General features: G+C 33.5%; 1 protein-coding gene across 1 annotated transcript in view; it reads left to right on the top strand.

The window, feature by feature from the left end:
• The window catches only part of LOC106467205 (ubiquitin carboxyl-terminal hydrolase 32-like), a 129109-nt gene that overhangs the window by 87989 nt on the left and 29045 nt on the right, over nucleotides 1-12075 (top strand). The window contains exons 22-24 of the mRNA XM_022395332.1: nucleotides 10160-10263; nucleotides 10706-10950; nucleotides 11689-11840. Of these exons, the coding sequence (XP_022251040.1) occupies nucleotides 10160-10263; nucleotides 10706-10950; nucleotides 11689-11840 (501 nt within the window). The remainder of the gene's footprint in view (nucleotides 1-10159; nucleotides 10264-10705; nucleotides 10951-11688; nucleotides 11841-12075) is intronic.

Below are 12075 nucleotides of genomic sequence, written 5' to 3'. Positions count from 1 at the left end.
ATTGACTATGTTACAGTTGACAACACTACTGGTACAACTTCCTCGGAATTGGGTTGGACTTTATCTGCAGAGGAGGTACAGGCCTTAATTCGCAGGGAGCTAGATTTGTATGTTAGGCTGGTGACTTGTTCTCCTTTTCAACCTGACAGTTTGAACTCTCTTTTTATTGGCATCATCTTATCTTGGTCTGTCACACTCTCTCCTTCAGAAGTTTTCACCTTCCACACCCTTGGAATGGTCCCTTGATCCACAGGTATTTTGTTGGGTGGGTTCTCAGCTTGGAACACCTCATATCTATACTTTCACCACCCACTGGAACACCAAACTTTTTCATTTTGTTCTCCCATTCCACACCCACTAGTTTTGGGAGTAGACACACTCAGTCAAGATTGGTCCTCCTGGTGGCTCTCTATTGGCCAGTACAACCATGATTCCCACTACTCTGACCTTTACTTGTACAACCTCCCCTACTTTTATCTCTGTCTCAGTCTCTGATTCAGACATTATTCATCAAGATGTCACCACTCTCTGTCTTCATGCCTTGCTTTTTTCAGGTCCATTACCTTAGCACAGGGACTAACTCCACAGGTTGTCTTTCCAGATCCATAAGACCTTTCATGTCCATTTACCAAAGGCAATGGTCTACTTTCCACCTTTAGTCTCTCAACGTGGTTTTTGTCCTTCCCACCCTTTTGTTTTTCATCTTTCCCAATTCTTCACCTAGTTGTTTGACAAAGGTTTGTCCACTTCGACTGTGTCTAGCTATTGGGTAGCCTTGTCGAACACTTTCTGTTTCTATAAGTTTCATAAGGTTTTGTTTTCCCCCCATCATTTCCCTCCTTTTCAGGTCCTGTGTTCTCAATGTTTCTTTAATTTGTCTGATTTGTATCTCTGTGTGGTCCTTTATGCCCTTTCCTGTCCTCCCATTGAACTTTTATCAACATGTTCCATATACCATTCTTTCCCTCAAGACCTATTCCTTCTCTTCCTCACTTGTGGATGTTGTCGATCAGATGTTTATACCATTAATGTTACCAGAATCTTTTACCATTCCACTTATGTCATCCTATATCCAGACTGGTCCTTTCTTCCTAAGACTTATGCTGGCAGTGAAGGCTGTTTGGGTTTCCCTCCCACTTCCTTACCTTCCATCTCCCACCAGTACTCCCATTCTGATCTATATCGGTTTCTTTGTCCTGTTTGCTCCTTATGGTGTTATGTGGCATATACTGCCTTCTTTTAGAATTCCTGATATTTTCTTTCCTGGAATCCATCTGTTTCCTGTGGTTTATCCCCTGTCACACTAACTGGTTGGGTTCGCCAACTCATTAGGCTGGCATATTCTGACTTATCCATGTTGTTTTTGGTTGCTTATCTTCTCTGTCCATTGGAGGAGATTGATCAGGCCAGAAGATGGTCTACTCCCAATACCTTCATCACTCATTATCTACCAGCTGTATCTTCATCGGGTGAATATCGTCTCTCTCTCCCATGGCGGTTCTACACACATCCATTCATCTTTCACTGGGGTAAGTCTTATCGCATCATTTTGCTTAAGTTTTCTTTTCAGAGATCCTCTCTTCTTTACCACTGATAATGGGATCCCACTCTGTAGTGGGTGTTGCCTGTGTTTGAAACCTGCACTATTTACTCTTGGTTGTGCTATAATGCTCATAGTAGAGATGGGGTGTTCTGCAAGACCACTGGTTGCGTGTCCAGTGGCATATACGTATGTTTTTCAATATTCATAAGTTTCACTCCATTGTAGACTGTCACTCATGGACTTTCATGAAGTAAAGCAGAAGGGGATTTCTGCCTATCCCTTCTGACCTCTTGGTTGAATAAATCAAGGATGGTCTGCTTTTCAAAATAGAGAATCATTGATGCCCATTGCACTTTCTCCAGTGTGACATTCCTCCTGATTCCCCATCACATTTACTCCCCTCTTTTTTCCGAGTGGAGGAAGGAAGCCCCTATCACTTCCTAGTTTCTAGGGTGGTGTACCATGTAGGCTTCCTCCTGAGTGCATTGTAGACTTTTAACTTACCATATATCCATTCAGTGAGAAGAGGGCAAAGCTGGTTTCCCTTCTTCCATTTCCCCTGGATGTTTATTTCCAGGTGGACAGTTGTTGGTTGGAGTAGGACCACTCTATGCGGGATCCTCTTCATAATACCAGGTTGGGGATGACATTGCCCTGTTCCTATTGTTGTCGGCAGGTGGTTCCTTCCCTGTTCCTACAGTTGAGTGAATGTTACATATCCTCCTCATAATTCTGAATGCAGGATATCTCTTTCCTGCTTTATGGTTGGGTGAGTTAAGATTTCTGTTCATAATCTTGATTACAGATATTGCCCTGTTCTTATGGCTGAGGTGAAGCAACACCACATCCCCATAATGTCGGGTTCGATTTGTTATACTTCTTGCTCCTACAGTGGTTTTGGGAGTTTGTCCGGTTTCGGTTGCTTGACGTATGACACACTGTTTACCCATGGTTGGAATATATGTAACACGGTCCACATGCCCTAGTCACAATGTTTATGTTACTCTATATTCATTTTTATCTGATTGATCCTCACCATCCCATACTGAGGATAAACTGTGGAACTTTGTCTGTCCAGTTGAGGTTGGTTATTTATATAGCTAAGTCAGTTTGTTTTTTACTATGGATTGCACCTCTCAAAATGAATTAAACTTGCGCACATCCTTTTTTTCTGCCCAATCAGGTTCATTTCCCTCTTCCAGGGCTAAGGGCATACCTGTTCCAGAAGTAGTGCAGTGCCCCACATTTATATGCTTTGGTTCATCATCTCGTAGCACACCTGTTCATTTTGGGAGGTCACTCTCCACCTGGTTTTAATGTCATGTGCCTACACTGGCCCCTCCACTATTGCAATGTGGGATTCTAGCTTTTTGTGAGAGTAGGTTAGCACGTATCAGAATTTAACATTTACTTACACTGAAAATGTATTTCCAATAGGTACTTGCCTACTGTCACACACTTCCCACCATTCTTCCCCACTGCCAGTGTTATTCTTTTAGATCCTGCCAATTCTCGAAAGTGAGGATTGAGAGGGAATAGCAGAGGGAGCTATCTGTGCCAATATAGATGGTGCAATACTATTGGTGGAGAGTAGTCACATAATATGTACATGTTCAGTAGTGGCATGAAATTGGTCGGGTATATAGACTAGTGCCCTGAGCATAAATGTTTTTAGCAATGCTTGGAGAGTAGAAGGAAGATCAAGATAGCTTTGTGTAAGAGGAAGTAAGTACCTATCAGAAATACATTTTCAGTGTAAGAAAATGTTAACATTTGCTTTTTGCATGTTATTACTCTGTGTTCATAGGTGCATTATTAAATCAAATAAAGAAAAAAATTATTTGGTGTAGTAGTATCGTTAGTACAAAAAGTAGGTTTAAGTTTCATTGATAGTTGACAGCAAAAAATTAAGATTGAGATAAGTATACTGTATTTCTTGTTTTTCATGTGTATTTATTATTATAAAAAGTAACTGAAATGTAAAAAATTAGAAACTTGTTAGGTAAGTAATGAAATATAATAATAATAATTATTAACAAGGTTTACTCACGAGTAGCTTATGTGTTACATAATTCAATACGGAACTGAGTTACACATCTGACGAGTGATTTAGATTTACAACGTGTGTGGCAGGGTTATTAATTAAAGGGTAGTAAAACAATAAAACTAAATACAAACAAATGTATTCTGTTATGAGCTTTAAGCTATGTAGGATAAACTGTTGTAGTTTCATGTTACAATTTGCAGTCGTTCTTGAAAGAAAATCGAGTATTTAGATTTTTTTTTTTAGTGATAGTTACAAGGTCAATCAACTTGACTGAATGAGTACAGAGTTATGGAAGGGAAATATAAAGTTTTTTCTTTAGAAGGTTTTAGAGATTACACAAATTAAATTTCACAATTTTCAGATAAAGTATTTTTAATCTTAACATGAAAATCACTTTGCACTCAGAGCAGTCAACACTGATTCCGTATATTCATGCTCCCCAGTGGCATAGCAGTATATCTTTGGACTTACATCTCTAGAAACCATGTTTTGATGCTTATGGTGGGCAAAGCACAGATAGCCCATTGATGTAGCTTTATGCTTAATTACAGACAAACCATTTGTTCATGGACAAACTTTTGGTAAAAATACTTCATTAATAAAAAATGTGATTTTTTTTTAATTTTTTTTTGGTCTACAAAAGACTTGTAATGTTTACTAAAAGCCTGAAACAATTCTTGAAGATACACAAAACATGTTAAAAGGTATGGTATGGAAACTCTGGTCACTTTGGGGTCATGAGATCACTGTAATCTACTGAAACAGTAATGAAAGAATTAACTTAGTACTTTAGCCTGTTAGTTTCTTTTTATGTTAATAAACTCATGGTTAAATGACATTAAAACAGTTCACTACATCAATAATTATTACTGGAAACTGTGGTCACTGTATGGGATGTTCACCACTTAATATTAATCACATGAGAAGAAATATGAAAAGATGAATGAGTAGAGATTGGAGTATAGAAACCTGCTGCGTACAACACTGACAATCAAGGGATTTAATGCTTTAGGTACAGTCTAGAGTTTGTAATAAGAATTGCAGTAAAATGAACAGATTCATCTCATTATTTCAGAAGACCAATTTCTGTCTTGGGAAAATTTTGTAAAAGAAACATCTTTAACTGAAAACCCAGAAGTTCTTGGTTCTTTTGAACACACTTTTATTCATGATTACCCAACCAGATAGGATTCTACCTTTGAAATGGTGGACAGGTTCATTAAGTGCTAACTAGCAGTATCTTTAACTCTGACTGAAGATCATAAAAGCTGGCCTAAGAATGTGATAAATAAAAGTTCTTGAACAAGCATTAACAGTTCTTAAAAAAAGTTCATTTGACAAATATGCTTAGTGGAATTATGTCAAATGTTTTGTATTCTCTTAGAAAAGAAAGATGGAGTCAGTATTTATGTAATTTAACAAGTGCTTTTTCAAATTTACAAAATAGTACTCAAAAGTGTATGCCACATCCGTCTTTTAGGATAATAGGTACTGATTTATGTTTAGGAAATCTAAATATAATTTGTCTTGAAAACAAGATGAAACATGGGGTCGGTCAATTTGACCGACCACGTAACCTCTTTGTACTCGTTTGAAGTCTTTGTAGATTTAATACTTCTAACATCTAATATAGTGTGTATATCTTCACAAAATTTGGCAGTCTTTCAGTTAATATTAAAAGTACTTAACATACAAAAAATCATTTTTAGTGAAGTATTTTTAATAAAATATGATAAAGATTTGTCCATTAATATATTGAGTATTTGTTTTGAATAGTCTGTGTGCAAAGTGACGCTTTCTTGTTCAGAACACAATTTCATACAATACATCATTTGATAAATGAAAACCTTGACTTTTTATTGGTTATAGGTAATGTATAATTAAATGTAAAAGAGAGGATGTGGCAGGAGGGGTGTGATTTTATATTTCATAGCTCTGTAACCAAACAAAATTATGGTTTATCTGAGCAATGACGGTATTATAGGGACCAATTTATGTTTAATTTCATACATGTTGAAGGGGTGGTGGATAAAATAGAGAAGAGAAAATGTTTTATGTGTATAATAGTAGGGGAAGTTCAGGATTTTTAAAAATATTTCCTTATAGAATTAAGAACTTAAAACTTGTATAATATTAAAATATGGATTATTAGCTAAGAGTTTATGCTATATTAATTGGTATAACATGAGCAAAAAGTAGTTTAATAAAATTTTTACTATAAGACACGAAAACCTTGTATCATGCGCAGTAAAGGATACCAGTTGCGAAAGTGTTAATGGAGTCAGTATGGGGTCTAGCTTAGTGCCTATAATGGTTGATGACATATTTGTAAGATTCAAAAATGATCAATAAATGAAATATATATAAAATATTTTAATTCTAGACATGTTAACATTAAATTCACCTGTGAATGCCAACACAGCTCTGCTCTACCTTTTCTTGACACATATATTTTCAACTAATAAAGACACATTGATGTCGGTTGTTATCAGAAACTTGCCTACACCAGACAGTCTTGTTCCACTTCACGTCTAAGAAAACCTTGTCAAAGGTCTTAATCTCTTGCACACTTGCTGTAAAAGTTCCAGGGAACTGGTGATACAGAGTTACTCAGACTAAAATCTGTTTTAAAACTTAACTCCTTTTCAAACTACTTTATTGATTCTACCGTCAATATAATTGTTCAACAACTACAACTACCCAGGTCCCTGAATTATGATGTCCCGACGCTACAGGTAATGATTTCTCTACTGAACACAGGTTCACACTCACAAATCTTAAAGAAGAAACTACACACCGTAATCAACAGAGTGTTTATCCACAAGTTCACCTTCAATATGTGTTCAGACCTTTATCGAGGATTTAGAAGTTTTTCATGTTTAAAGATAGTATCCAGTTTTCTCCACAGTCATGTGTTATTTATCAGTTCTGCTGCCCAACATGTGAGGGTGCTTACTTTGGATAGGCTGTTAGAAGATGGGTTGGTCAACACTAATCCTAGGTTAAAGGACAGTTGAAGTATTTTTCAGTATGTATTAAATGTATGTGATGTAGTCCCAATCAAAGTAATTGGTAAAGCCAAAAATTGTGATACTGGTACACACAAGACCACTGTGGGTTTAGAACAATAACTTAGTCAACAGACTTCACCAATTCCAGTGAAATTACACATTTTACCTTTAAGCCAATTACAAACAACAGTCAGAGTTATGTAGCTTGGAATGTGCTCTTTTTATTGGCTATAAACATGTATTTATAAAAGTAGTCATGAATAGATAAGAGGATTCCAAAATGGAATAATGGGTGAGGTTTACAAAAAAATATTGATATCAGGTGGGAAGTTCTTATTTTATATTCTAGCTTGTAAGTGTCTTAAATTTGAGTTTCTAATTCTTTAACCACTATAGATGTTGTATGTTAGGCATAACAAAATATAAGCTAAGCAGTAAGACAAGAAAACATGTCGTATGAGACACAAAAAAGCACATATAGCATTTTTTTTAAATATTTTCTTTTGAATTAAGAAAGTAAAACATACATAATATGAAATTTGAATTATAAACTACGTTGTGATGCCAGTCTTATTAACACACTATGAAAACAAAGTTGTTTAATTAGATTTTGAAAATAACTAAAATATTATGACATGTGCCCTTTGACCTGTTCACAGTGAGAGGATTAAAGTATAAGGTTTTATAAATCCATAAGCTTTCCAGCTTTTCAAAGAACTCTTTTTTTCTCAGGTTGAATTACAACAACTAACAAAGTTTTAAAATTAAAAATCAATTATGTGATAAAATCATAAATTCCTACACATTGTTGCTAAAGTGTGCATCAACAATATTTTATAAACATGATTTTTAGTTAAGACATATCCCAACAATATTTTATAGACATGATTGTTAGTTAATAGGATCTACCAACAATATTTTATAGACATGATTGTTAGTTAAGACAATCTACCAACAATATTTTATAAACATGATTGTTAGTTAAGACAATCTACCAACAATATTTTATAGACATGATTGTTAGTTAAGACCATCTACCAACAATATTTTATAGTCATGATTGTTAGTTAAGAAGATCTGCCAACAATATTTTATACACATAATTGTTAGTCAAGATGATCTACCAACAATATTGTATAGACATGATTGTTAGTCAAGATGATCTACCAACAATATTTTATAAACATGATTGTTAGTTAAGACAATCTACCAATAATATTTTATAGATTGTTAGTTAAAACAATCTACCAACAATATTTTATAGACATGATTGTTAGTTAAGACAATCTACCAACAATATTTTATAGACATGATTGTTAGTTAAGAAGATCTACCAACAATATTTTATAAACATGATTTTTAGTTAAGAAGATCTGCCAACAATATTTTATAGACATGATTTTTAGTTAAGAAGGTCTGCCAACAATATTTTATAGACATGATTGTTAGTTAAGACAATCTGCCGTCTATAAAATATTGTTATGATTGTTAGTTAAGACAATCTGCCAACAATATTTTATAGACATGATTGTTAATCAAGATGATCTACCAACAATATTTTATAGACATGATTGTTAATCAAGAAGATCTACCAACAATATTTTATAGACATGATTGTTAGTTCAAGAAGATCTACCAACAATATTTTATAGACATGATTGTTAGTTAAGACAATCTACCAACAATATTTTATAGACATGATTGTTAGTTAAGAAGATCTACCAACAATATTTTATAGACATGATTATAAGTTAAGACAATCTACCAACAATATTTTATAGACGTGATTGTTAGTTAAGAAGATCTACCAACAATATTCTATAGACATGATTGTTAGTTAATAAGATCTACCGTCTATAAAATATTGTTTTGTCTTAACTAACAATCATGTCTATAAAATATTGTTGGCAGATTGTCTTAACTAACAATCATCAGACCAATAATATTCTATAAACATGATTGTTAGTTAAGACAATCTACCAACAATATGCAAATTTACAAACTGGTTAAGCATTAGGAAATTGGTAATGAATCTGATTAACCCTTTCTCAGTTGTAGGTAAAAGTGTGTTCGTCTCAACCTTTTACAGAGTTGCATTCAAAATTTAGTTAAATTACTGTATTATTATTGTATACAAATAAACTTGGCATCAAATGTAGTTAATAAATGAAGTTTTAATATCTAAGTTGTAAGCTCTTAATTTTATAAGGAAGTATTTTGAAAAATCCTCAGTCTCCCTTAGTATGAGAATTCTGACATTTGCTCTCTGTGTTTTTCCTCTACTCTAATTTATTTACCACCCCTATTGTGAAGCACAGAATTTAAGGTAAATTACTTATTACAACATAGATATGTTACAGGAAAAGTATAGATTTTATAGCCTTTAATCTTGTTTGTTTACAGAGAGACGTAAACTAGAAAGACCAACTTGCCACACCCACATGTCACATCCAGTATTTCACATATTGTCTATAGTTCTGTCTGTTGTTTTATACTATATTAATTATAACTAATAGATAGCCAAAGTTTTAATCTATCAAATGACATATTACGTTGTTTTATACTATATTATTTATAACTAATAGATAGCCAAAGTTTTAATCTATCAAATGACATATTACGTTGTTTTCTGTTCATGTCGTTGTCTACTTCATCCTTCAGGTTCAAAATGTTTCTCATGGGAATCCCATTGATGAGCTTAGCTGAATTTTTAAAGGCTCTTATTGCATAGTTAGAAAGCCAGAAAAATTATAATAGTAATTCAACTTTGTTTGCTTTTTGTATGTTATTACTATGTGTTCATATGTGCATTATTTAATTAAATAAAATATTATTTAGTGTAGTAGTACCATTAGTATAAAAAAAGTAAGACTTAAGTTTCATTGACAGCTGACAATTAATTAGACATGGTTAGAAGGGAAGTAAAACAACAAAACTAATATAAACAAATGTAGTCTGTTACAAGCTTTAAATTATTCAGGATAAACTATTATAGTTTCATGTTACAATTTGCAGTCATTCTTGAAAGACAAAAAAGAGTAATTTATATTTATTTCTTCTTTTTTTTATGATGGTTACGAGGTCGGTCAAATTGACTCGATGGGTAAAGAGTTAGGGAAGAGAAAATCAATAAAATATAAATTTGTACTGAAAAAATCAAGAAAGCATTTTGCATTAAGTAATTTAAATAAAGTTCCAGCATGAATGTTTTGTGGCATCTACTTTATGTAAAATTGAGACAACTCGGAGCATTTGACAAATGCAACCAGCCATGTGGTGGATACGTCAACAAATAAACATCGTTGTTTCGGCTCACAATTTTCTTAAAATGAAATATTGGATCACAACATGCTACAAAATGGTTTAAAAAATTTTTGTCCGGTGCACAGATGTGATAATAAGTTTAATAATCATGTCGGGATAAACACTATTCTATTTGATGATAATTATCATAAATACTGATATATCACCCACAGCCATTTCAGCATAAGTATATTTATTAACCAACTGTACTTGTTTAAGTGAATTGTCAAAGTTATTGTTCTGAATTTACTACAGTGGACAATAGGAAAGTATGCTCCACGTTTCAATGGGTTCCAGCAACATGACTCGCAGGAATTATTAGCATTCTTGTTAGATGGACTTCATGAAGACTTGAATAGGTATGTAATTTTCAGATATTCCCCTTTGTATGATTTACACTAAGCAAAAAAAAAAAACGAAAATTTTTTATTGGTTTCTCTGACGATCTGGCCGTTCATGAGTTTCAAGTGTAAAAATTAACAAGGGTGTGTTTTGTCGTTTTTGCTCTCTTTTTCTTTTCTCATCTTGGTAAGCATAGTTTTGTTGCGTTACATGTTAGACACTAGTGGTAAAACCTATTATTGTTGGTCAGTATCTTGCACTCCTTCTAGTGCTAAAATCTTTTTTATTTAAAGTGTTACAAACAATTTTCTTTTTCATTACCTCTTTCACTCTTTACCAGCTTGCACTATTTCAGTGCCGAAAGCTAAGAAATTAATTGAAATATTAATAGTGCAAGTGATAATATTCCAGTCACTGCTTAACTCTTCTTTCTGTTTTCTTTTTTTAACCTGTACTAAGAGTACAAGAAAAACCATATGTTGAATTGAAAGACAGTGATGGTCGAGCTGATGAAGAAGTTGCCAAAGAAGCTTGGGAAAACCATGTTGTTCGAAATCGATCAATCATTGTGGATCTTTTCCATGGCCAGTTACAATCGACAGTGACCTGTAAAGTGTGTGGACACATTAGTGTCAGGTTTGACCCTTTCAACTACCTCTCCCTTCCACTGCCTATGGAGAGCTCTGTCCACTTGGAAATTGTCTGTAAGTCGTGACCTTTAAATTCTTTGTAAATGCAGTCCACACTTTATCCTATGTATACGTGTTTCTGTTTTAACTATAAATTTTAAATTAGATCAATAATGCTCAAGTTATATTGTTAATCTGTTAAAAGTGTTAAACATGCTAGTAATGGAGTTTTTAACGCTGTAGTGTATAATTAGCAGGTTTTGATTGTCTTTAAGAATCAAAATATTCTGTTGTTGGGATAATTCGTGTTAACAATTTAGAGAATATCATATGATTTGAATACATAAGAAACAATTTTTGTGGAAGACTGTTTATTTAAATGCATTGAACAATTCTCATACAACTAATTTTACTGATGGTCGTGTAAGCTGTAATGTTTATAACACTATCAATAGTGGTTTTTACATTTTCAAAATCACTTACCGTAAATGTATAGTCTCTTAAGCGACTCCGTGTTAACAAGTATTCCTAGGTGTTGTTAATGAAAATCTTTATTGAACTGTACATACTTTATTAGCACTTGGATTGATTATTTTTTTTTAATCTGAATGGATATTCTTTGTACATTTAACATTAACTTTAGATCAGAGCAAGTTACCTATTTAGATCAAAACTAAAAACAACCCGGTAATGACGGGTAGCTAATTAGATATCCTTTTCTTATGTTTGTACTTTTAAAAATTAGAATGCATTGTTTTGTCGGTTGCTGTGAAAATCTCTAATCCGCATTGGACATTTTCATTTCCTTTCTAGTAATAAAGCTGGATGGAGGTGTACCCTGGAGGTACGGGCTTCGCCTGAACCATGGTGACAAGTACTCTTCTCTTAAACAGCAGTTGAGTGACCTCTGTCACATTTCTCCTCAACAGTTATTAATAGCAGAAGTATCAAACTGTGTAATCAAGGTAAGTCTAGTCTACGCTCGTTGTTCATCACTTTTTTTTATTTTCTTGGAATGTAGTATTATTATCCTCAATTATAAATATCCAATATTTACTTCTCAAGGATATCTTGAATTATTGTAAAATTTGCAGTCGTGCTCTTTTTTTTTAATGGATATCAGAACTTGACCTAAGCGGGATACTTGTTACAACATAAAGTGATAAAGTTCAATATCAGAAATTAATATAGGTTCTTTCT

Source organism: Limulus polyphemus, unplaced genomic scaffold, assembly GCF_000517525.1.
Source record: "Limulus polyphemus unplaced genomic scaffold, Limulus_polyphemus-2.1.2 Scaffold2527, whole genome shotgun sequence".
In the NCBI taxonomy this organism is placed as follows: Eukaryota; Metazoa; Arthropoda; class Merostomata; order Xiphosura; family Limulidae; genus Limulus; species Limulus polyphemus.
The sequence above is the reverse complement of the archived record's forward strand: the minus strand, read 5'-3'. Positions and strand labels throughout refer to the sequence as shown.